The sequence below is a fragment of the Eucyclogobius newberryi genome, unplaced genomic scaffold, assembly GCF_026437365.1.
Source record: "Eucyclogobius newberryi isolate DKJ021-1_F unplaced genomic scaffold, fEucNew1.0.hap1 SCAF_1, whole genome shotgun sequence".
Taxonomy (NCBI): Eukaryota; Metazoa; Chordata; class Actinopteri; order Gobiiformes; family Gobiidae; genus Eucyclogobius; species Eucyclogobius newberryi.
The window spans coordinates 37762852-37790351 of NW_027315723.1; the positions used below are offsets into that span (position 1 = coordinate 37762852).

The 27500-nt window shown below is 41.2% G+C and overlaps 1 protein-coding gene across 4 annotated transcripts in view; it reads left to right on the forward strand.

The window, feature by feature from the left end:
- Window positions 1-27500, forward strand: part of lama2 (laminin, alpha 2) — a 230871-nt gene that overhangs the window by 59020 nt on the left and 144351 nt on the right. For all 4 annotated transcript variants that reach the window (XM_072445577.1, XM_072445583.1, XM_072445592.1 and 1 more), the window contains exons 4-14: window positions 153-204; window positions 371-561; window positions 4527-4706; window positions 5997-6086; window positions 8255-8372; window positions 9779-9957; window positions 17041-17140; window positions 17679-17736; window positions 19105-19207; window positions 20215-20355; window positions 23396-23554. In XM_072445577.1, coding sequence (XP_072301678.1) covers window positions 153-204; window positions 371-561; window positions 4527-4706; window positions 5997-6086; window positions 8255-8372; window positions 9779-9957; window positions 17041-17140; window positions 17679-17736; window positions 19105-19207; window positions 20215-20355; window positions 23396-23554 — 1371 coding nt within the window. The remainder of the gene's footprint in view (window positions 1-152; window positions 205-370; window positions 562-4526; window positions 4707-5996; window positions 6087-8254; window positions 8373-9778; window positions 9958-17040; window positions 17141-17678; window positions 17737-19104; window positions 19208-20214; window positions 20356-23395; window positions 23555-27500) is intronic.

Genomic DNA, 27500 nt, shown 5'->3' on the forward strand with positions numbered 1-27500 from the left:
ATGTTTGGATGTATGTTCTTTGGGTTGGATTGATTTTGACCATAGATGACAAACCATAGATGACATCAAAATCCATTAATGAAAACATATTTATAGATGGTATAATGCATTTGGTTTCCTTTGCAAATGATGATTTTTCTTCTGTTTTCTAGGTCTTCCAGATTGCCTATGTCATAATAAAAGCTGCAAACTCCCCACGTCCAGGTAATAACAGTCATTTGATATTTTCTTTCACGTTTCTAAAATCATCTCAAAGAATGTCATATGTTGACCTAACATTGCTCTGCATTGATTGGAGTCAACACGTCGCACTTTTGAAGCTGCTGATCATTGCATCTTTATCCATACTCAATAACTCTGCGTCTCTCAGGAAACTGGGTCCTGGAGCGTTCGATCGACGGCGTGACCTTTGAACCCTGGCAGTACTACGCCATCACGGAAACGGAGTGCTTGACACGCTTCAACATCAACCCTCGCACCGGGCCCCCCTCCTACACCCGGGACGACGAAGTGATCTGCACCTCCTTCTACTCCAAGATTCACCCTCTGGAGAACGGAGAGGTAACAGTTTGTCACACTCATCACAACCAAATCTTCAAAAGTAATATTGACATTATTATTGACATTTACATAAATTATGATATTTTGGGACATGTTTGCGTTGGAATTTGGAGGTGAATAACGTCTGTTTTCTGAACGTGGCTATTGACGATATGAAGCTAACAGATGATTTACAGTGAATGCAGTGTACGCACTGAAACAACAGTGTATGTTGATTGGGAGCGTCGTAGAGGCAAAGGTCATGGTGTAACTTGGTTGGAATGTTCCACAGTATGACGTTAAACTTATCTATCTTGCATTTATTAAGAACAGAATGTTGTCTCCCGATTTCCAATGGGCGTGACAGAAATACAGATTAACCAATACATAAAGGCATGATTCATGTTCATGTCAAAACAAACATGGTGTCCTACATGCAAGAAAATAAAGACAATTATAACAGAGAACTAAAAAGACTGTGGATTTCTGCAAGATCAACGAGTGGAGCGCTAAACTCTTAAAATCTGTTAATTTAATCTGTTAAAGGTAAAACAAGTAGATTTTAATCTGAATGTTGGATATTCGAGAAGAGATGTCTTCCACATTTGGGAGACAAATAATCAAAGATGATCAAAACAGGGGTAAAACAAATACAGGTAGCCCTTTAATTTGTTTTTCCGGAAACATTTCACAGATAACTTCTTACATTTCAACCAAATCACAGCATTCTTAGTGTGTTGCATTGATGATGCAGCGAAGCAACTAGTTTACATAAGGCACACATGGAAGAAGGCTGTGTTCTCTTGTGCCTCTTTGATCAGTTGCGTCTGTGATTGCTCAGGCTCCAGTTGGCTTTTTAACTGACATTAATGAAGAGAAAAACAAACTGTCCGTGCACCAGCGTATCTGCTAATTATTGAAGCCCTAAATGTGTGCACCGCCACCATGTTTTGAGGAGCTGGAGATGAGGGGGTGTGAGCTGGAGATGTCAAGAGCTGCAGCCAGGCTTGTCAGCTCCTGTGGGGGAGGAGGAGAGGAGGGGAGAGGAGGGGAGAGGAGACGAGGAGAGAAGGAGGGGAGGAGGGGAGGGAGGGAGGGAGGAGGGGAGGAGGGAGGGAGGGAAGGAAGAGAGGAGAGGAGGAGAGGAGACGAGGAGAGAAGGGAGGAGGGGAGGAGGGAGGGAGGGAGGGAGGGAAGGAAGAGAGGAGGGGAGGAGGAGAGGAGGGGAGGAGAGGAGGAGAGAAGGAGGGGAGGAGGGAGGAGGGGAGGAGGGAGGGAGGGAGGGAAGGAAGAGAGGAGGGAAGGAGGAGAGGAGGGGAGGAGAGGAGGAGAGAAGGAGGGGAGGAGGGGAGGAGGGAGGAGGGGAGGAGGGAGGGAGGGAGGGAAGGAAGAGAGGAGGGGAGGAGAGGAGGAGAGAAGGAGGGGAGGAGGGGAGGAGGGAGGAGGGGAGGAGGAGAGAGGAGAGAAGGGGAGGAGGGAGGGAGGGAAGGAAGAGAGGAGGGGAGGAGGAGACGAGGAGACGAGGAGAGAAGGGAGGAGGGGAGGAGAGAGGGAAGGAAGAGAGGAGGGGAGGAGGAGAGGAGGAGAGAGGAGATGAGGAGAGAAGGGAGGAGGGGAAGAGGAGAGGAGGGGAGAAAAGGAGGAGGAGAGAAGAGGAGGAGGGGAGGAGGGGAGGAGGAGAGGAGGGGAGGAGGGGAGGAAGAGAGGAGGGGAGGAGGGAGGAGGAGAGGAGGGAGGGGCGTGGGGGAAAAGAAAGAGTTCATTAGAATCATAAAAGGTTTATTTTCATTGCTGATGAACAGAATTCACAAACATAGGAACTTGCTGTGGGGATTCAGTGCAACATAAAACAATGAACAATGATCAAACAACCTGTATAAAAGAAAAAATAAAAACAATTGAATCTGTTAATAAGATGAAAATAAGATGAAAATAAGATGAAAATAGGCTTTCTATGTACACAAAATGTACAGTTGAATTTACCGATGTAGTGCAGAAAGTGAACTATGGTGATTTGGGAAGTACTAGTGACCCAGGATGTGGAAGTGTGGTTGTTTCTCTACCACTGCCACGTATCAGATATGATTTATATCTATATTAAAAATGATAATAATTTGTTAAATTGCAGGACAACAAATACAAAAGTCTACAGTGGTGAAGGAAGGACACTTTTGTTACTTACATAAAAGTACAAATACAGGAACTTAAAATACTGGTGTGTGAATGTGGGACTAAATATACATTAGCCCGTGGCTATAATCCGGCGCGTTCACATCATCATGTATAAGTTCATTAACATGCACTGTCCCGATCAAGTAAATAATAAAATAAAACTTAGTGAGGTAATCTTGATAAAGCGCACTTTTTTTTCTCTAAATTATCAATGTTTCTAGACTTTTTATTTGTATGTTTTTTATTTGTATGTTTGTTCATAGCCAAGACTTGAACTCTAAAATAAGGTACTTTTTCAGATATACAGTGCAGTAGAAAGTTCAGATACCTGTTCTCAAATGTAGTGATGACTCAGATGTTCAATATTAAGAGGAACGTCTAAGTTTATATGTTATTTATGTGATCCTGCAGGAATAGCCATATTTAAATCACCTTTAATATTTCTATCTATGGCTGAGGAACAGAAATGCAAATGAGGACCTGAAGCTTTGTCAACAAATGTACTAAATTAACAAGTAACAAAGTGGGAAAAGTCTCGCAGCTAAAATATGCTATAAAATAAATGGATTTGTATAAAATGTTCATGTGACCAACAAGTCAATGATGCACAGATTCCCTGAGCGGCCTTGAAAAGGACTTTATAGTCTGTGTAGAACTTATTTTCTCTGGAGGTCGGCAGCCCTATGTGATCTAATACAACCAGAAGGAGGATGACATGGCGCATGACGGGCTCAGACGGGCTTCTGCAATAAGATGAACAGGGCTAAACATGACATAAAATAACAGGGCTCTATGTGGAGACTTCTGATGCTGCACATGTGGCTGCACAGTGTAATATGTGTGTAACAGTGTAATATGTGTGTAATAGTGTAATATGTGTGGAATATGCAGAAAAACGGTCTTATAGAACTTGCTGTTTTTTGAAATAGGTGAATGCTTTACTTCATCAGTGCAGTGGGAACAAATGTGCTAGAGGACTTCAGAAGCTAAAGGAGGGGTTTTTAAACAATTACACTTTGAATGTATGTAATGTAACGATGCACCTATTAAGGTCAGGGTCATGACGCTGGCCCGAACCCTTTGTCCAACAGTTATTAAAGGAATAATATCTATCTTGTATTAATGGCTTGAGAAAAAAAGCTCTATTCATATTTTAATTACCGTGCAGTCTATGAAGGTTAGATTTTTAACTGCTAATAACCTCAGAAAATACTAAAGCTAAATCAGGACATTATAAAATATGGTACGTTTCATAAGTGCTAAGGCATGTACTGCATGTTCTCCGTTCTCTCTCATCCCCATTTCATGCTTAAACTTTCCTGGCTAACAAAGACTTCGGGCCCCCCCAAAATAAAAAAAAACAAAAAAAAACATATATATATATTTGTCCTATTTATCGTTTATCACAATAAATAAGACTAAAAACGTGTCATCAAATTAGCTGTAACCTAAATAATAACGGTAAAGGGAGGTAAAGCTAGGCTAGGCTATTAAGAGCTAATCTTTTGTTTTAAGAATATTACTCTGTTTTTTTCACTAACTGCAATACTTTTACAACATATAAACTTCATTGATAACAAAGTAATGTAAATTATGATTTAGTATACTTATTATTACCCTGTTACCATTGTGAATCCATGTATTGTTGTCTTTTCTGTTGATTACTCTACTTTTCTTTCGTTTTTCTTGTATAGATTTCTTGGCCTCACTTGTACGCTCCTGTGGGACCCTAATGGCACCTCAGCTGTTTGTTGTGCCACCTGATCTTGCTGTAACGTGTTCTCTGTCATTATTAATCTGGCTCTCTGGTATAGATCCACACTTCATTGATCAACGGCCGTCCCAGCGCTGATGACCCCTCCCCCACCCTGCTGAACTTCACCTCTGCACGCTACATCCGCCTGGTGTTTCAGCGAATAAGAACTCTCAACGCCGACCTCATGACACTGACCTTTCACGACCCTAAAGAGGTCGATCGCATTGTGACGAGGAGGGTGAGACAAACACTCTTTCACACCTGACATGCGGCTTCACAAACACATGCCCCTGTTTTCAAAGTACAAGGAAATGTATTCAAACATTTAGAGAAGTAATTATCAAAATCTCACAGTACTAACATGGTATTTAAGACAATATTGTAAGGAGGTTCGAGGAACACAAGAATTATTGTCATATTGCTAAACAATATATTAAAGCTCATTAAATATCTATGTGGATAACAGCTGTAAATAAGAGTGTGTAGTTATGAAAGTTATCTGTTTTTATTATTATATTTCTGTGCCTAATCTGTGTTGCAACACTAGAATTTCCCCTTTGCAGGACAAATAAAGGTTATATTATCTTAGATCATAACTTTACAAAAATGGGTTATTGTCAGAAAACACAGTTTAAAATCATGAAAGAAAAATGGCATGTGTAGAGGAAGGTTTGAATAAATTATAATCTTTGAATAACTATTAATGTAAAATATACACTATAGACAGCACAAAGCAGCGCACAAGATTAACTCTTGTTTACGTGATGTTAAAGTGATATAAGTGTTCTTGAGGGGAAACTGTTCTTGTGGTCCGAATGGACCGTAGCCTCCTGCCAGAGAGGAGCGGCTGTGACATCACAGAGCCAAATGTTCACAAACGGCAGAAACAGGGATTTCGTCTGAGCCTCATTAGGCACTAAATTAAAATAGCGGGTGTTAATATTTTTAGCATTTTGTTTAGATTTTAAAAAACTATCTATAAATTGTCTCTGTTTTTTTTGGGCAGTTTTAAACATTTTAAAACCTCTTTGTTCAAAACAATGTGAAGGGTTAAAATCACCAAACTAACATTTTAATTGAAATACATTTAGAACATGTAAACTGCACTAGTTTTATCACATTACAAGATATTCTAAAAGACCATAAACTGATAAAGGTTTTTATAACAGTATTTGGTATTCATGACCAAGTTGTGAACGAGTTTCTAAATGCTTTCCATAACAGAACATGATATTAAATGTGTGCCCTCTCGAGGGGACATAGGGTGAGCTCCAGGAACAGTTACCAAACAGACAGCTGATGAATCCAGGCCAGATGTATCAGTGTTTTATATATATATGAAATAGGAGGCCAATATTTCACCAAAATATTTCATCAAAATATATGTGATATTATCGTTTTTTGCATTTCTGTATTTGTTGATTTCTGTATTTGTTAACTTTCAATCAGAAACAAAAGCTTCAAGATAACAAGGCAGTACTGGCAAAAACATAGCCTTACTCTCACCTTGTGTGTCCCTCTCTTACAGTATTACTACTCTATCAAGGACATCTCAGTTGGAGGGATGTGCATCTGCTACGGCCATGCCAAAGCCTGCCCACTCAACGCTCAAACAAAGGTATTCAAACCTGTATTTTTTAGCTTGTAACAGCTTAGCTTTGTAGCAGTAATGGAGCTCTTCCCCTTTTCCTGAGAGCAAAGACTGGCCCCGGGGCAAGAGCTTTTTATCCACCTCGCCTGGTATCAGACATGGAGGTGTGTGTGTCTGCCGGGGACACAGGTGACACCGAGAAGCACTGTCTCAAATGTCACTTCAAACAGAGGGGTGTTTGATCTCAGACACCTGATCTCCCCCATCGCTACCTGGGCTTTCACACTCACACACACAGAGAGAGAGGGAGGGAGAGTTTTGTGTCCTTTACATGTCCCCGGGCTGAAGCGCCAAGACTGCCTCAGACCTGACACTCGGGTCTGGTCCCTCGGTGATGATGTCACAGGCAATAAGAGGTGCCAGTGGTGTGTGAACAGAACCGTCTTCTTTTTAGGCTTGAATGCGCCTGTAGTCAAAGGGGCTACACTCGAAGTCCAGTGGCACAGTCGTCTTAAGAAATCTAAATGTTCTTTCCTTTGAGACCATCTTAGTGGGATGATGGCCTATTGGAAGTGTTGTACACAGTTAAAACTTAGCCTGGCACAATACTGTAACACAATGTGAAGTGAAGAAAAAAAACAGACTATTGAAACTACTGGGTTACTGACACAAAAAACACACAAAAACCTGGGATAAATACCAGTAAATCCTTTTCTAAATGTATATCATAGGTAAAAAGTTATGTATTCGACCCCAACAGCTCAGATCTTATTGTACTACAAAAAATATATTAAAAATCAGCTGTTATTTATAAGATAAGTACCCTATTTATTGTGATGGTCTTACTTGAAGTAAAAAAGAAATAGGATAAACTTTGTATCACTAAGTGGGAGTAACTTATTTTCATCATTCTAAACATTTTGTTGCCACAAATAAGTTAGATTTTTTTCTGGTAAACGCCATCATGTACCAAAATGTTTTTATACACGTTGATTTTACCCAGGGTTGTGACCACTAAAACTAACAAGCAGAATAAACATACAATGGAACGATATTTCAAAAGATGTTTTTAACACCCACACTTCTATATTCCTTAAATGAAACATGGGTCATAAACTCTACTTCTTCTCTTACACCTTCCTGATACGTTGGGATTTTCGCAGCCTACATACAGTTTGCAGACATTAGCTACTTTCACTGGAACAGCTTTGTACATGTGCGCAGTTCAGTGCGGGCAGAGTTACCGACAGAAGAGAAGGTGGGGACCTGTGGGATGATTTGTTGATGATCTCCTCCTCAGTATTTGTGATGGTGCATGCTCAGCACAAAGGCAGCCTGGAGCCACAGCAGCAGAGATAAAAGCCTCTCTCGCTCCTCGCTATGTGGATACAAACTTGGCTCTCGCTCGCCCATTGTACTCCGCTGGCAGCCCCATCCACCGCCAACCATCAAGCAATTTACACAAAGTCCTAAATTGAATTACTGAACTGTACCATTGGCACGTGTCCAGCTACATTTGGTGTTTAGTTTTGAATTTATTTGGCTCCTGGGGGAGAAGTAGTGAACCCATTTGCTATTGGCCGACGATGGGGAGAGCAAAGCGAGTTCTTTCATTACACTTGGCAGCATGTGAATACAGCCCTGTGTGATAGATTTTCAATAGGTCATGCATATTGGCCATTACCTGTTTGTAGCAATCCATTTCCACTTTGATAAGAACATGCTGATTCTGCATACACCTATTACCACAGGGTTTTGTGTTTGCGTCACGTCATTTATCATAATGTATATTAATATGCTCCTGTGGATTAACAAGGGAGAGATAAGCACTTTTTCATCAGTGACGTGCTATTTGTTACTAAATTCAGGGATAGGCTAGCTGTAATAGGAATGTGTTTGATTTAATGTGTGTATTTTCTTAGACATTTGCTATGCAGTATGTGATTTTAGCATTTGGACTTTAGTTGATGTTGGGTTGATGTTGTATGTTTTGCTATTGTACATTTGTATTGTCTGTTTTGTGTGTCTCTGTGCCCATTTGAATAATTTCTTCTTTAATAGACAATAAATGGTTAGCAATTATATTTGAACTCATTTCATTGTGATTGGCTATGTTTGTAATGATTAGGTGATGTGTAGGTTTTTGAGGAAACAACATACACAATTGCACATGTGAACCTCCTCTCTCGTTGCAGAAGTTCAGCTGCGAGTGTGAACACAACACCTGTGGGGAGAGTTGTGACCAGTGCTGCCCGGGATACAACCAGCAACCCTGGATGGCCGGCACCTACATCACTCGGCACATCTGTGAGAGTAAGACTGTGGACACTGAATCCTAACAAATAGAGCAGCAATTTGTCATATTTTGATCGTTGTAATAATAATCCGGACTATACAGACATTTTTATAACAAAGGCCGTAACATCAAAAGGACAAAAAATAATAAACAATTTCAGATTTTTATTAACATTGCACTTTATGTAAATATTCTCTGCCTAGAAACCTCCAGTCACCATATTTCATCCTTTATCTGGTTGATAATGGATTTAAACAGCCTCAATATATAATAGAAATAATTGCTTGTCTAGATGACTTATCAAATATATTATCTCTTATCTTAAAATAATCATTAGTTGCAACCCCTTCTAAAAAAGCAATTTGTGGTTAATTTTTGGGGGATTTTCTCCCTTTTTTATATATCATACTACCATTCAGTTAACTTTTGCTTGTTCTTGATTTTCAGATTTTTACATCATCAGATTCTATAAGAAATACAACACCAAATATGTGAATCCGTCCGTTTCTCTTTACCATTTTATTAATTTAGAGAAGACGTTCAGAGGGAGAGTGGCCTTGGGTGCTCTACATTTATGTGTTTCTCATCACGGCCCCATGAGCCTATGATAAAGCACTTTATGAATCCTTGAGTGTTGCCCCGTACATCCATTAACCTCCAGTGCTCGGTGCGGAGGTGAGAGGCGCTTCACTGTCACCATAAAACGGAGGTTACAACATATAATCATCGTTACACTTCCCCAACAGGGCTGCTAGTCATACAGCTTGATAAGTGCTGCCTCTGCTGGGCCGTGATAAATGTGTTGCTTTTTTTTTACCCAGCTATAAAACACGTGGCAGATTCATACAGATGTGAACAGCTCAGAGGGAATCTACATACAGTATATAGCTCAACACGGAGGAAAACAGACAGACAAATGTGTTTCTAGGAACGGTTTATTGAATGGATACACTCTCTGGCAGGCAGAGGTGCCTGTGCTGTGATGAAGGGGGAGATTGTTGGGTTTGTTGGTGGAGAAGAGGTGACAGCATGAAACTGAGGGAAGAGAGAGTGCATTTCTATTTCTATGAATGATTTGAGAAGTGAGGAGGAAAGAATGAGGTAGGGAATACAGTCGTGGTTCTGGCTGAATTTACTTTTCAGCTTTATTTGCTTCTAATTCTTGTTAAACTAAGAGTTGTATGGGTATTGAGAAGAATCTTCAATAAAAACATTGAGTTGTGTTGTGATCGTGTTGCTTTTGTAAGCACCCATTAGAAATAGAACTCACATAGCTTTAAGTCTTTGGTTTTTGCTTGGACTTTATGCCCAGTTTTGAGTGGAAATAAGTGGATTAGAAACAAGAGTAAACACTGTACTGCAGACTCCGATCAAACGCACTGCAGCTTGCTTTGTATTTAGGGTTTTTTGTTTTGTTTTTCAGAGTGCAACTGCCACGGTAAAGCAGAGGAGTGCTACTACAACCAAACTGTGGCCGACTTGTCCCTGAGTCTGGATACGCATGGAGAGTACCGAGGGGGCGGAGTCTGTGTGGGCTGCCGTGACAACACCGACGGGATCAACTGTCAGAGCTGTGCGCACGGATACTACCGACCAGAGGGGGTATGAAATTGTCTCCTTTTAGGATGTTTTCTTCTTCGACAAAATGTTATTTGAGTAAAAGAAAGAGTTCAAAAAGGCATGTTGTGATTCCATTCAATTCAATTTATTTTTGTAACGCCACAAATCACAACAGCGGTTATCTCGGAGGGCGACAGTGAAAAACTGATTAAACAATGTTCATAGGGATTTGGCAATGTCCCAGGGTCCCCTGTCCTCAGACCCTCCTTCCGGGCCAGGAAAACCACAAAACCTCCTTGGGAAAAAGTAGAAACCTGGATGAGTTCCACAGTGAAGGAGAGATCTGACTCCCTCAGACGGACAGGTGGATGCGAGATAGACAGTGGAGCTGGAGCCACTCAGGAGGAGAACCAGTTCTTCAGGAGGAGAACCAGTTCTTCAGGAGGAGAACCAGTTCTTCTAGGCAGATGAAGAACTGTCCATAAGTCATGTGCAATTACTGTGAAATTCATGTGCAATCCATGTGCCGTCGTGACACATAATTATTCATGTGCAATTACTGTCGTGATCACATGCAATGGTATTTATGTATTTATTTGTCTATGGGAGTTTTTTGTTTATAGGAGATCTTCTACTGAAAGTGTTTTTCAGACTTCCTTTAAGTGATCTGTTCTTTTCTTCTGTATCTACCTCTGTATCTACCTGCGTTGCACCAATGAAATTTCCCAATGTGGGACAATAAAGGAATATCTTATCTTATCTTATCTTATCTTACATGGAGTAGACACTGCTTTTCCAGGGACTTGAGAATCATCGGGGTCCACAGGTCATCCTGTCCCACTCCCCCCGGAGTGGCAGGGAAGTGGGAGAAGAAGAAGAAAAGGCAATGAACAGATTGCAAGTTAAATTAAATATTCTTTGATAGAATAAGTAGTGTTTATCAGAGGATAGTGCTCAAGCTGCCATGCTTCCCCCAGCATAGTTGCTACTAGGGCAGCGTAGCTGAAACTGTAGGTTTTTATTTCTGTTCCTAACTGGCTTGATAATATGTGATTTCAAAGAGGAACGTTTTAAGCCGGGTCTTAAATGAAGAGACTGTGTCGGCCTCTTTAACATGGACAGGAGCTGATTCCATAACACAAGAGATTGGTAGCTAAACACTTTTCCTCCTACTGTGCTTTTAGAGACTCTTGGGACCACCAGAAGGCCAGCATTTTGAGAGCAAAGAGTTCTGAGTCTGATTCATTGTCAAGAGGGTATTCACAGACAACTTCAATAACAATAATTCAATTCAGTTTGGGGTTTTCTAACACCCAAAATCACAGTGGCATTTGGCTTGAAATAGAGAAGCAGATTTAACAATCTGAACAGGAGTTTAGTAAATGTATATCTGGCCCAGCATCCCCTGTCCTTCCAGGGGTGTCAAACATGCGGCCCGTGGCCCTCATCCAGCCCCCCAGACGTTTTAATCCGGCCCGCCGAGCTTATGCTTAGTGCGTCCCATGCGCGGGACATGCAGTTTTTGTTTATTTATTCTATTTTGTCAACTATTTCACAAAAGGGAACTCTCAGGCTGCTTAATATGTTGTACATAAAAATAAAGCTGCAATCCTTTTATCAAGTCAAATCAATAATTCTGGGAAGCATCAGGGTCAGTTTGTACTCCAAACCCACAAGTTAAAAATTACCCTAAAATAAAATGAAAAATAAATAGGACTTTTATATGGATTTCACCTGTGCATTTTTGCTTCATTACAAGACCCTAAATTTTGAGTGACTTTACCTTCAGCTTTTAAAAGAGAATTGTCAAAACTCAACTCATATGTCCACATTCCTGTTCCTGCTGCTGATGCATGAATATCTTTGATGCAGTCTTTAACCTGCTGCAGATTTGAGTCCACATATGACTATTACCATGCTATATAAAGCTATTTATTTCTTATATTTTTTATATATTATTTTTTTTTCGTTATTCGGCTCGCGACCCAACCTGAGTGTTGAAATTTGGCCCGCGACAAAGAATGAGTTTGACACCCCTGCCTTAGACCCTCCTTCTCGGCGAGGAAAAAACACAAAAAACTCTATGGGGAAAAGTAGAAACCTCGTAGAGAACCACCGTGAAGGAGAGATCCTACTCAGGCTGCAGATGGTCCAGATGACCCTAGGACCTCAAGTGGGAGCCCACCATCAGCTCCTCCCAGCAGAGGATGTACTTCTTGCAGCAGCTGAGAAAAGCCAAGCAGCCAGCGGAGATGATGGTGCAGTTCCACACGGCCATCATTGAGTCCAACCTCACCTCCTCCATCACCGTGTGGTACGCTGGAGCCACAGCCAGGGACAAACAGAGACTACAGCGCATTGTGCCTCTGCTGAGAAGGTGATTGGCTGCAGACTTCCATCCCTGCAGGACCTGTACGTCTCCAGGGCTCAGGGACGAGCAGGTCGGATCACAGCCGACCCTTCTTACCCTGGACATAGACTATTTGAGCCACTCCCCTCAGACAGGAGGCTACGGTCCATCCGGACCAGAACCTCCCGCCACAAAACCAGTTTCTTTCCTTCTGCCGTTAGACTCATGAACTCTTCTTAACACCTGCCACATTATTATTTAATCAATCAGTGACTGCACTGTTCAGTTTCTGCACTACATCTGTAAATTTAACCGAAAATTGCATGTACACACTAAGCCTATTTTTACGTTCATCCTATAGTAAGGCAAGGCAAGTTTATTTGTAGAGCACATTTCATACACAAGGCAATTCAAAGTGCTTCACACAACAGGAAAAATGCATTCAAATCACAAAGAAATTACAGATACAATAAAATTAACTAACTAGAAAATCTGCATTGGCTGAAGCCATTGCTGGAGTGTCTGCGTCTCTCCCCCCATCTCTCTCTCTCTCTCTCTCTCTCCCCCTCTCCTCTCTCTCTCTCTCTCTCTCTCTCTCCCTCTCCCCCTCTCTCTCTCTCTTTCTCTCTCTCTCTCTCTCTCTCTCTCTCTCTCCGTCACAAAATTCTAAAGAATAAAGCCTAAAGAATAAAGTCTAAAGAATTCCGCTGACACTCAATGCCCAAATTCATTTAAATGGGGAAAACAAATACTTTTGAAAATTCGACAATTCTGCAAAAAGTACAAGTTGTTCAAATGTCAAAAGTAATAACACACGTATTACTGCGAAAGCGATCGTAATTAGGTATAACGTGTTGAAATTTGTTGAAGCGTTAACTGAAACTGGCTGAATGGAAAATCATGAAAAATATAATAATAAAAAATACATGAAATACAAGAACATAGTGCCTGCGTGACATCACGCAGACGCTCAATTAAAAACAATTTAAGTCATAAAAGAGAAGAGTGCAAAGAAAATCCTTTCAGTCGTATGTGCAGCTAAATAAAACTGTTTTTAGCTTAGAATTGAACATTGCCAGAGTAGAACCTGTCTCACATCTTCAGGAAGATTGTTCCAGATTTTAGCTGCATAAAACTGAAACGCAGATTCCCCATGTTTAGTCCTGACTCTGGCACCAGCAGGAGGCCGGTCCATGTTTAGTCCTGACTCTGGCACCAGCAGGAGGCCGCTCCATGTTTAGTCCTGACTCTGGCACCAGCAGGAGGCCAGTGCATGTTTAGTCCTGACTCTGGGCACCAGCAGGAGGCCGGTCCATGTTTAGTCCTGACTCTGGCACCAGCAGGAGGCCGGTCCATGTTTAGTCCTGACCCTGGCACCAGCAGGAGGCCGGTCCATGTTTAGTCCTGACTCTGGCACCAGCAGGAGGCCGGTCCATGTTTAGTCCTGACTCTGGGCACCAGCAGGAGGCCGGTCCATGTTTAGTCCTGACTCTGGCACCAGCAGGAGGCCGGTCCATGTTTAGTCCTGACTCTGGCACCAGCAGGAGGCCGGTCCATGTTTAGTCCTGACTCTGGCACCAGCAGGAGGCCGGTTCATGTTTAGTCCTGACTCTGGCACCAGCAGGAGGCCGGTCCATGTTTAGTCCTGACTCTGGCACCAGCAGGAGGCCGGTCCCTGAGGTTCTCAGAGTCCGAGATGGTTCATATGGCACTTACATGCCCAAGATGTACTTTGGTGCTAGGCCATGGAGAGACATGTACACAAGCAGAGCTGCTTTAAAGTCTATTCTCTGAGCCACAGGAGCCAGTGCAGAGACCTGAGAACAGGACTAATGTGATCATAGTTCCTGGTTCTAGTCAGGACCCGAGCAGCAGCGTTCTGGTTTAGACGCTATACTTTTGATTTTGGCAATGTTTTTTTAGATGGTAAAATGCTGCTGATCTTATTGATTTGATGTGGCTGTTAAAATTCAAGTCTGAGTCCATCATTACCACCAGATTTCTAACTTGATTTGTAGGTTTTAGAGCGAGACTCTGGAGGTGACTGCTAACACTTTCTCTTTGTTTCTGTGGGCCAAAAACGATTATTTCAGTCTTGTCTGAGTTCAGCTGGAGAAAGTTGTTTTGCGTCCGCACACTGATCTGTTGGATGCAGTGACTGAGTGAATCTACTGGTCCATAGTCACCTGCCGATAGTGAAACATAGATCTGAGTGTCGTCTGCATAATTGTGATAGGACACATTTTCACTGCGTATCAACTGACCTAACGGCAGCATGTAGAGGTTGAACAGAAAGGGACCCAGGACTGACCCTTGGGGCACTCCACAGGTCAGGGTCATGTGGTCTGAGACACAGCTACCAATTTCAACAAAGTACTTCCTGTCTTCCAGATAGGACCTTAACCCATCCAGCCCTCTAGTCTCTGTAAGAGGATCCCATGATCGACAGTGTCAAAAGCAGCACTCAGATCTAACAGAATTAAGACTGAAACTTTGCCTGTCAGTGTTCAGGCGGATGTCATTTGTCACCTTGACAAGAGCAGTCTCAGTGCTGTGATGAGGTTTAAAACCTGACTGAAAAACATCAAATGAGTTGTTTATTAAGAGGAAATCTGTGAGCTGATGGTAAACAATCTTTTCAAGGACTTTGCCCCAAAATGGCAGATTAGAAATGGGCCGGTAATGACTCAGTACTGCGGCATCAAGACTGCTCTTCTTTAGGAGAGGCTTTATGACCGCAGTTTTCAAAGACATTGGGAATGTTCCAGATTGTTCCAGATATTAGATGTAAATTGTTTTTAGTTAATGCATGCTCTTTTGATTTGATATACCGGCATGTTTTATCATTGTTCTTTTTTTGTTCTATGTTGCACTGAATTGCCAAAGCAGGTTCTATGTTTGTGAATTCCTTTAATTGGCAATGGCAATAAACTTTTCCTGATTCTGATTCTGGGAAATTGTTCATCCAGTTCATCTAGAGTAGAGAGTGTTTCTCCAGGCAGTTCAGGAGCATCCTGGTCTACAGGTCAGGGTCATGAGATGAGGGCATCTAAGGTGCAGTCGTCACTGGAGCAGCATCAGCAGTGTCTGAAACAGTAGCACTCCTCGAGAGGAGTGGGAAAAGTAGAAAAACACTTGAACAGACACAGGTGAACTAAAATAGAAAATATTGTTGGTAGCAAAAGGAGGACGCAGAGGATAGTGCTCAAGCTGCCATACTTCCCCCAGCATAGCTGCTCATAGGGCAGTTTAGCTAAGAAACTGTAGGTTTTTTATTTCTGTTCGTGACCATAAGCGATATCAAAGAGGAATGTTTTAAGCCTGGTCTTAACTTGTTCACGTCAGGCAGCGGGCAAAAATGGGACTTTAGAATTCTATTGCATAATCACTCTTATTTTTCATTATCAATTACAGCAAGCAATACATAATTTAAAAGATTTTCTCAACAAAACAAATATGTAATTGATTTGGTTCCCTGGCCGGGGGGTCCCGGGAACCTATGCCAGATCCTGTTTGTGAACTTCAGCTCTGCATTCAACACCATCCTCCCTGCTCTGCTCCAGGACAAGCTCTCCCAGCTCAACGTACCTGACTCCACCTGCAGGTGGATCACTGACTTCCTTCGGAGGCAGTGCGTGCGGCTGGGGAAGAATGTCTCAAACACTTTATCAGCACAGAAGCTCCACATGGCTGTGTACTTTCCCCTCTCCTCTTTTCCCTGTACACAAACTGCTGCACCTCCATCCAAGAGTCCGTAAAACGAATACATTTTGCGGACACCACCCTCATCAGGCTCATCTCGGACGGGGATGAGTCTGTCTACAGGAGGGAGGTTGGGTGTGGCTGGTGTCCTGGAGCAGCGGTAACAACCTGGAGTTCAATGCCCAGAAGACAGTGGAGATGACCATGGACTTAAGGGAAAGCCACAGCCCCCCAGCCCCCCCTCACTATCACAGACTCCCCCATCACCACCGTGGACTCCTTCCACTTCCTCGGCACCACCATCACCCAGGACCTCAAGTGGGAGCCCACCATCATTTCCCTCATCAAGAAGGCCCAGCAGAGGATGTACTTTCTGCGGCAGCTGAGGAAAGCCAAGCTGCCGGCGCAGATGATGGTGCAGTTTTACACGGTCATCACCTCAACTCACCTTGGACATGGACTATTTGAGCCACTCCCCTCAGGCAGGAGGCCACTCCCCTCAGGCAGGAGGCCACTCCCCTCAGGCAGGAGGCTACGGTCCATCCGGACCAGAACCTCCCGCCATAAGAACAGTTTCTTTCCCTCTGTTGTTGGAACACTTTAACTATAATTTAATCAATCACTCACTGCACTGTTTACTTTCTGCACTACATTTGTACATTTAACTGTAATTTTTGTATGCATAGTAAGCTTATTTTTATCCTATAATAAATGTAAATTGTTTTTCTTTAAGGCATCAATTTAATGCATCCCCTTTCTGATTTCTTTATTTGTAGTTTTATTATTGTTCATTTTTCTTATTACTGTTGATTGTTAGAAGTTCCTATGTTTGTGAATTGTGTTCATTGACAATGGCAATAAACCTTTTTCTGATTCCGGGTCTGAATACTGAAGGTCAATGAAATCAATGCACAATTCATTATTAAAATAAGGCTTCGATGATTTGCTGTATGTCCTCCTTCCTCTCATCCCAATTTCATGCTAAAATGGTCTTGTCTAAAAGGGCCAAACAAAAAATGTAAACAAAGTAAGAATAATAAATAATATATATTATTATTTGGTGTCCCACACAGGTTGACCCAGAGGAAGACAACCCCTGTATCCCCTGCTCATGTGACCCAGTGGGCTCACTAAGCCAGAAGTGTGTCCCAGATGTAAACCAGGCCATTACAGGTATGCCTCTTCTGTTTTCGCTATGTTATGTATTATGTATTATTTATTATATAATTTTATTTTTGGATGGAACGGTATGTGTTAATGAACATAGATGATACACATGCTGTAAACACGCTAAATTATAGCCATGGGCTAATTTACATTCGTTTCCCGCATTCACTCTCCCAAACATTCATACAGTAGTGTGCTTGGACAACACGAGGCAAGGTCGGTGAAGTGTCTTGCCCAAGGACACATTGAATGCCCTGTTGCCACACTGTGGCACCTGGCTCCCTTCCAAGAACTAAAAAGGCCCAAACTTAGCTTTCGAGATCTGAGGAGATCAGACAAGCTGGTATGGCCACATTGTTGTATTCTTCTTCCCGCCTGCTATTAAAAGCAACGTCAAATTTACTATTTTTAATTCTTTATGAGATTATTTATACCACTCTTTTTGAAGCTATTTTCACAGCTTTTAAATTCATTGTAAGCCATGTAATTGGCCTGAGATACTGTTTTTTAAAATGGTTGTGTTTCTGCTGTGTGTGATTGACAGGCAAGCCAGTAGGGTCATGTTGGTGTAAGGAGGGTTTTGGGGGCCTTCGGTGTGACAGGTGAGACCCATACACAGACACAGAGTCACGTTGACAGGGGACTCAACCTTTCAGCTGTTGTCTGCTTCAATTAGAGTGAAAGTGCATCCTGCAAAGTTACCATTAAGATCTGGTGCAATATACACAGAAAGGACTAAAACATATCACATGGGTCAATATCAATGTTACATGTACTTCAACTACAGGAACTGCTTCTTTTGCTTCTACTACTATATGCTACTGCTATTCATTATGCTGCATGTCCTTCCTGTCTCAACCAGCCACAGACTCACCAGCCTCATTGTTGTGTTTACAGAAGTTACGCACTGACATTATTTTATTTGAAAAAGAATATGCCAACTGAGTGGCAATGAGTGGCAGATTTATGGGAAGCGCAACTGATAAAATGTGTTTCTTTTGCTTTTTTTGGGGCTTATTATTGTCCAAGGAGCTGTTATTTCACTCAAATGTCATGTCTCTATGTCTCTATGTCTCTATGTCTCTATGTCTCGTGTGGACATCCTATGTTTTGGCTCAATATATTTTTGTGCCGTGGCATAGGTCTATCATTATCTTTCCTTAAATGTTACTTATTTTATTATATATTACTTTTCCTTATATATTCCTTATATATTACTTATGTTATTCTAAATAATAGAAAATATATATTTTAGGGTCAATGAATTCGCCACTTTCCACTTTTCTCTTATTTACTGTATGATTGGAATGGCAGAACCTAATTTGTTGCACGTGCACTGAATTGATAATGGTCAGTGCGCTACAACATTTAATTAGAAATTAAGAGAAGAAGTAATACGTCTAGAAAATCAATACCTTATGATTGGGTAAGTATTGAAAATGAATAGCCTAAGTCACACAAGATTGGGGTCGACTCAGCCAATTATCTACAGCTAACCCCATTCTCTGCTTCTTCTGCCAATTCCATGTACTATGTCTACTTACACAATCACAATTTATCCTCTGTACTAACAAATACAATGCAATATATATATTTTTTTCTTCTGTGGATGGTCCTATTTTTTAACCCATTGTAAAATATTCTTCACTCTTATTGGCACAAATGGCTGGACTTGCACTTTGGTCTTGCTAATCACGATTAACATTTTAATCTCTGACTTTAGATGACACCAGCACAGTTTTGAAATGACTTGACCTAATTCATTAATGTGTAAATATATTTCCTTTGAGACCCTCTCCTCATACATACCTCATGTCACGCATTTACGCTGATCTCAGGGACTTTATTTGGGACAGGTGGGTCTTCTAAACTGACACAACCATGTAGTCCTCTGCCATTACCTCTAGTTATGGGACCTTTCCTCTGGACGCTCATGTTTATTATGGTTATTAAACCCATTTGTCTTGTAGGTGTGCCGTGGGTTACAAAGACTACCCATTGTGCAAACGCTGTAACTGTAGTTTAGAGGGAAGCTCAAATGAGGACCCCTGTGTATCTCCCTGTGTGTGCAAGGTACGCGACACTCTCCACAACTCTCCGCATTTTTCTTCTCACACTGAAGATGATCTACTGCTTTGCATATTGAATGTCTCTCAATATTATATATATATATATATATATATATTTTTCTTTCCTCATTATATCAAGTGGTATGTGCCTGCATTGTTTTGTTACAACAGGATGCTGCCGCTAGTCTTCATATTTTGAAACATGGAAGAATGATTGTATCAAAAGCTCACCAGGGCTTGTTATTCTTGTAATTTCCGTCTAAAAATAAATAGTTTGTTCTTAAGACAAAACATAAATATGGGGAAATAGGACTGCAATGATTAATCTATAAAATATGAAACTTATTTTGTGGTAGTGCTTTGATAATCATAATAGTTTACTATACAGACTGTAGAATACATGACAAAATACCTTTTTTATAACAAAGACTGTGTCAGATGTCATCAATCATTATTTATGAATATCATATATATCCAGAACTCCTAAGTCACCATATTTCAACCTTCATTTAAGTGATGTATTTAAAAAGTCTCAATAAATAATTGAAATGTTAAGTTTACTAGTTGACTAATCTAAAGAATTTATCACTTACAAGTTGAAATAATGGTTAGTTGCAGCCCTATGGGAAAATTAGGAGAGTCAAAAACTAACAAGGTCGCTGTTTTATATTTCTGATTTTAAAAAAAGAACAGCCCTGTGTGTGTGTGTGTGTGTGCGTGCATGTGTGTGCGTGTGTGTGCGTGCGTGCGTGTGTGTGTGTGTGTGTGCGTGCGTGTGTGTGCGTGCGTGTGTGTGTGTGCGCGCGTGTGCGTGTGTGCGTGCGTGTGCGTGCGTGTGTGCGCGCGTGCGTGTGTGCGTGTGAGCGTTTGTGATGCCTGGTGGTGTATATTAACCTTTCCAACTCTGTGGTTATTATCTGCAGCTGCACATTCACGTTGTAATAATAACAGGCCCGGCTCATAATGTGACTTTGAGAGCAGCGCGTTACCGTCAGTATTTGTGGTTTACAGGAGAACGTGGAGGGGCCCAACTGTGACCGCTGTAAACTGGGCTTTTACAACCTGCACCGGGACAACAGGCGTGGCTGTGACAAGTGCTCGTGTATGGGCGCGTCCAGCCAGTGCACCGCCTCCACGTGGAACTATCACAATGTAAGGCAATGACAGAAACAGATTAATGAAGAGGGAATAATAACTATTGTTTCCATGTGAATTATGGATATGTTTGGGGACATTGAGTTAGACATAGGCTGAGAGGGCTGGTGCTGAACAGCAGGCAATGGAAGTTGATGAGGTTGTGGTTCCTCTGTTGTGACCTGTTCCTGAAAGAAAGATGAGGAAGAAAGAGTGGATTTAGCTGAGATTAGGTGATAGCAAAGTATGACAGAAAGAATATATAGGAAATGCATAATTTCCAGTTTGATTTGAAACTTGAGTGCCAGTGAGTTTGTAGCTGGACAGGCCCACTCACCTTAACAAAATGGCATAAACTTGGCTAAATCCATGGTGACAAGCAGGTGACCACCATAATAAGTCTTTTTTGGCAATAAAAATACATAGAATTGACTGATCTTTATCCAGTCAATTCTATATCATACTGTTGCACACTCTAAGCAAATCAATGCCATTAGATAAGTAGATGACTGAGCATCCACAAGAAAACTTACATAGTACACCTTACAAAATAGTTATGTAGATATTTTTCAGGTTATGTCTGAGGAGCAAATAATACAACCACAATTTTATCTTACAAACCTTTTCTAATGTGCCTCTAATGTGCAAAATGATCAATCAGTTGTCTTCTAGGCCATAAATATTCTGTTGCCTGATACAATTACTAATGGAAACCTGACAACACCATTTAGCAGCAGTGACACCAGCTCTGCTATGACGAAACTGCCGGACAGGGGAAATTAGAGAGCCCTGCTTTGTAAGGCTTTTGCTGTCTCATCAATACAACTGTAGAAATGCAACTGTGGCTGTAACTCCACTATCATTGGCCTCATTCATATTTTAGCACGCTACGCTAATATCAAACTACAGGAAGCCTTAACACTCAGCACTTGGCACAGAAACTTATGTTCTAGTAATTATACACCATTTTGTCTGGATGCATTAGCGTGAATTGGCAAGTTCCAAAGTAATTCAATACATAAATGTAGAGTCAAGACAACCTGATTATGAAATAGATCTGGCAAACGCGACGCAACAAGGACAAATAATGTGCTAGTTTTAAAAGGTGCTTGTCTTCATGAAGATGTTCACATAGTACAAACCTTATTTTATCCAATTACATGTGTTTCTATTGCCCAAAAATGCTTGGTTTGCTCATGTCACCTGCTTGTTTCCATAGCCCTTAAAAGTCTGATTGTAGTTTCGACATTTGAGATCGGGGTAACAAAACATTGATAGAATAAATAGTCATAAAAATATGTCCAAAGGGATTGATGTTAAACACTTGACATTTACCGGATGCACTTTCTAGTTTTTACCAGTGTCACATATATATAATAAAACTGAAGCATAATGTAAACGTCTTGCCCAAGGACGCAATAATAGCATGTGTTTTGAGCAGGTTTCGAAGTATTGATCATCCAGTTAGTGGGCAGATGATTAACCCACCTTACCATTGTCACCTCCTCTAAATAACACATTTTTTTTTTTTTTTTTTTGTCTAAACATCAAATTACGCTATGATCAAATTATTTTATTGCACAGACAGTTTTTTTTTAAAATAGATTCAACGTCATTTAATGGAATCATCCACAAAAACAAGGGAGCTGTGAAGTAAAAGCATCAAAATCAAGGCTTGGTTACACAGAACAAGGACAAGCCCAAAAACATGGCAGCAGGCAGGAGAAGGGCGAGCGAGGAAGTAAAAAAAGAAGAAATGTTTTTGAGTGACAGGTGATGAGAAGAGGAGAGAGGAGGAGATGCTGACAGGACGACAGCTCCGATTTAGACCGCGATAGTGAACTGTGTGCGTGTGTGTGTGAGGGGGGAAAGGGGAAGCCAAGGTCAGGTTAATTGCAATGTTAAGATGTGAGTCTGCTACACACACATAAGCAAGTCGAGGGAAAAAAATCTTTGAGGAGTTAAGAGAAGGGAAAAAACATGGCGCCTGTCAAGGGTGTGAGGATTCCTGCTTGACATGTGACATAGTTGTGAAAATCTTTGAATGTATTTCGATGAGGCCTTGAGGTAAAGTCACACCTGATGAATAAGAAAATATAGCGAGCGTATGGGGTACAGAAATGGTTACAACTTTATTGGGGAACTGTAATGAAATGCTTAACTGACGTCCACAATTCTATGACAAAATCAAAATTGATGGGCCGCTCTTCCTTTAGAGACTTTGCTTCTGACGGACAAAGTCATAAATAGGTTGCTGTATTTGAGTTTGATCAAATATAGAGCTTGTCCAAGACAGTGAGACTATTGGCCCCATCTCGCAATTGAAAATAGACTTGTATAATTGGTGTAAATGGTAATTTCAGCCAAAATCCAAGCCTTGTCTCATTAATTTGTGATTTTATGGTAACTAAGCATATACACAATGCAATATTCATAAACTGCTGTAGGTTTACTATAGTGTTTTCCTATGGATATTGCAATAGCCAATATATATCATTCTGTAACACAGACTTGTTGAATATCATAGAATTATAAACATATTATTAGATTCTTGCTAATTCTAACTTTTGATTTTTTTGTCTGAGGAAATAGTGATAATATTTTCATGTCAACACAGCAGCTGCTCAGAATCAGATCGTGCTGCTATTTACACTAAACATATAGCAAGTGAAACAAGTGAAGTTAATTAGTGTTTCCTCAAGGACCAGTGATCTGCTGAAAGCCAATCTGACGCTTCATTTATTCAACAAGGTCAATTTGACACATGTAGCTGCTGCTGTTTAACTGTAATACCTCTGCATGTCAGTAAGTCACGGTAATATGAAGAATGTGTGAGTAAAAATGACAAGAAAAGGCTAAAGGATTAAAAATCACAGTGGTGACTGTATCCATAACATTACACATACATTTGTATTGGCAAAATGGTAAATGGTTGTAAATGGTAGCTACTATACAGATGTTGCCTGCCTTTTATTAGTAATCATAATAAGTGTAACTTGATTCTTACAAAAACAACATCAACATGAACTCCTCCTCCTTGTGTACCTGTTGTGTTTAGGAGAGCAGTCTGCTGGGATGGCACTTGGTGGGTGACAGTGGCTCTACAGTGTGGTCTGTGCACAGAGACACTCCGCCGTACCTGAGTGTGAGACACTCCGATGTCCACCTGGGTCCAGTCTACTACTGGAACGCACCAGAGCTCTTCCTCGGAAACAAGGTAAATGTCACATGTCCGTAAAAGCACAATTTCAGTTGTTTGTGGAGGTGGCCTTGTGTAGAGGAAGTAGCAGTTGAATTCATCATTAGTGTATCCATTCATACATGGACATTATTGTATGTTGCATTCTATGTCATTACTATAGGGAATGCCATTGTTTAATTGTGCAGCTTAATGATCAATTTTCTCTATGGACTGATTCATTGTAGACGCTCCACTGTCAATAAAACCAAGAGCTCACAAAGAAAACGGAAAGGCAAAGTAGTGAGGTAGCGTCAACAAAAGATGCATTGTCTTGACTGTGATATTTCTGAGAAGAAAATACGACGTGAAGCGTATTCATCCTATGACTATGCCAGTGAACTTTTCCTACAGGCCCTGAAAATATCAAGACAAATAATAAAGTCATTTTTTGCAGGAAGTATCTCACAAAAAGAAGAAGCAAATGCAAATGACCTGATCATACATCATAAACATACAGTTTTATATTCCGAATACATAAAAATAAGCACATGCGTGGAACATGATGACCGTCAAACCCAGCGTGAGGCCGCAGTCTTTCATTAGATAAAGGCTTGGTACACACAGCAGATCCAGTTTATGATTTTTAAATATGTCCGTGGGATATGAGTGTGCTGACAACACCTCCTGCTGAGCGGACACCTCCCTGGGGCCCCTCTGCCTCTGACTGTGCCTCGCACTAATGTAGCTGTGTATTCTCCGTGACCGGGATTAGACTTTTATCACTCCAGCTGGCAAATAGCTGCAGTCCATGTTTGTGAACTCGACTCTGCAACTCAGCGCGGCAGCGGAGCGAGTGTGCCTCTGTGATGTTTGTGTCTTGGAGGTATCTCCCACTGAATTTCATTAGTGCTCGGCCCCCAGCGCTGGCATGTCATCTCTTGTCTGTGTCTGAGGCTGCAGTGCCCCCCCTCCAACCATCAGCCTCTGAACCCCACCACAGCTCTCCTCCCCGGGTCGGCCATTTTTCACCACCCTGTTCCTAAATCATTCTCTTCACTACCCTTAAGCATCTCTCCTCTCTCTTTTGTTCTCTCTCATCTCTGTCTTTCCTCCTGCCTCATTTTCCTTCCTCCTTCCTCCCCTCTTTGTTTCCCTTACCCTTCTCTCTCTTCCTCTCCCCTCTCTCATTCATGGCTTCTCTCTTCTTTTCTCTTGTTCTCTAGCTTTCTCCTCTCTCTTCTTTGCTCTTCCTCCTCATGTCTCCCTGAGTAAAACCACACAAAATGTACATTTTCCACTCTCTCAAGCCTGTAAGACAGTTAATGATGAGTTTTAGAGTCATTTGGGGGCAACGGTGCAGAACAGATCTGCAAATATAAATTATAGTGTCACGTTGCTTAATCTCATGACTCAAGCATGACAAGCATATCAAGGTGCCACAAACAACCACAAATTATAATACTACTGGTAAACGATAAGGTAATATTAGTACAGGTGGTGTGAACCTTGGCATTGTGGATTTGTGGATTTGTGGATTTGCCTTCCAGACAAACCTTTAGAGTCTAACCTGCGCTCCCTGTGTTTCATCCATCAAAAGAAGAAAAAAAAACACTAGAATCAAAAGTGAATACCGTCTCTCAATTGAATAAAGTGAATCTAAAGATATATCTATTTATGTTGCCATTATGATTTGTATTGTGAACTGTAAATCTTAATTACAACTTAAAACACCGAGAATAATATTTAGCACACAGTAACACTATAGTTTATTATCTCCAGTGTTATGAACAACATCATAATTGGCACAACTGCAATATATGATGATTATGATAACTTTAATATTTTTTATTAGCATGAACAAAGACAATGAAAAATGTGTTTATTTTAACTTAGGCTTAGTAACTACATAATTATCACCCTTACCCAAAGTAAGCTTGAATAATTCCTAATAAACTATTTGTTCATTATGAATAAGTCTTTGTTCATAGTTTATTGAGGCCATTATGTGTTATGTAGTTATTATGAATTGGTACGCAGTACTGTATTAATGTCTTCCCTACCTCATAACTGTGCAGTTGATATTCTTATTTATTCAAATACACTTTGTTTTCTTCTTAGCCCAGACACATAAACATGCATTTGGCACTCCCAGTCTCTCCCATGCCTGTATAAGTCCGATAATGATGTGTTCTGCGGGCATTAGGGACGGCAGAGCAGAACTGAACGCCTGGGAACACGGAGAACAAACAAATTATGAGTGTGCCAGCGAGTGTGCATGCAAGCAGTGGTGCGCAGAGTATGAAAAAGCAATCCTCCTGCCTCTTGATCCGAGATGGATGCTGTGTGACATGACTGTATGTGGCGTCGTGGGCTGTGTCGTGTTAGCCAGCCCCATTGGAAGTGACAAGCTACTCTGTCAGAAGTAGATTACTGTCTGTAGTGTAGTGTTTGGAGGTGTTGTTGAGCGCATGACTTCCCGAATAATGAATGTAGTGATGTTCATTGGTCCATTAGAGCGTTTCATGGGTGCTTGTTGGTCCGTTTGAATCCCGTTCATTGTGTCATTTACAGCCAAGGAGATTCCCAGGCTTAGTGAAGATAGTCATTAAATTAATAATAAGGAATATTTCACATTAATGCTGTTGTCACGCTCTTGTTTTAGCTTCCGTGAAAAAAAATGATGGCTCAGTGGATGAACTTATAGGTGGTTTTTATTTACACTCAGAGTATTTACAGCAAGCAAACGATGACAATCAATAAAAGTATATACGGGATCCACTAACTTACAGCAAAAACAGAGTCTCACAGCAGACATGACACTGGAGCTGACACAGCAGACAACATGGGGAATCTGCTTTTCAGTTTTATGCTGCTAAAATCTTTGTGAAGATGTGAGACAGGCCTCTACTCCGATAATGTTCAAACTGTTTCGTTTAGCTGTGCATATGACTGAAATGACATTCTTTGCACGCTTCTCTTGCATGTCTTTACCTGTTTTGTGGCTTCTGTCATGTCTTTGTGATTTTAATGCATTTTTTCCTGTTGTGCGCGAATCTGTAATAATACGCAGAGGGCTGCCGTTTATCGTATTGTTAGCCACGCCGCTGTCCCTTTTAACACTCTGACGTCGCTCCATGACAGAGGGAAAACGGTCCTAGGCAGTTTTTCTCTTTGTTGTTCTGATCCGGAAACATGTCTGATTGAACAAATAATTGTGGTGTTCTCTGTCGTGCCTGGCTCATGGACAGAACACAGATGGGAGACAAGACCAGGTTAAAGTGCTCAAAACGACGACTAACGCAAACAGAGATTAACATTCACCCAAAAAGAAGATTGAAATAGCGCCAACATTTATGCGCACAATGCAGGGCTAAAACCTGGCCAGAGGACAGAGTGCGGTCCAGCAGGCAGACCGGGCTCATGCCTCCTGGACCGTAACATTCTCATCCAACAGCATCAGTTTGAAATGTTTTGTTTATCATGACATTTGAGTCGGTATTATTTACAGATATGACTCTTGATTATGAGAAAACACGCTACTGTGCAGAGGATTTAGTTCTGCGGTGTGATGCATCTGTTTCTCATTGCTGACCCCCCGTGGAGCCCTGAGTGACCAGCTGACCCCCCCCATTACTGATGTGTTAGCACCACATCATCACAGCAAACCCAGCAAGCACAATCTTCAAGGCAATCTACATATGTTTTTCACTATGTATGTCACAATTTCACAATTTGGGGACTTTTACATTGCACTTTATTTATTCCAATCAACTGCAATAAATCATGTCACCTTCAAACTATTCATTTTGTCGACACGAACCTTTGAATTTTTCCATTTCATTGCCAACATCTCAACAGGCAAATACAAGTACCCGGCAATAACTAGCTAGATACTGTATAAAGTAAACCTTTAAGACCAAAAACTGATTTCCACGGGCAAAGGAGACCTTGTCGTCTTAGCTGGGCTTTGTAGCGCATTCTT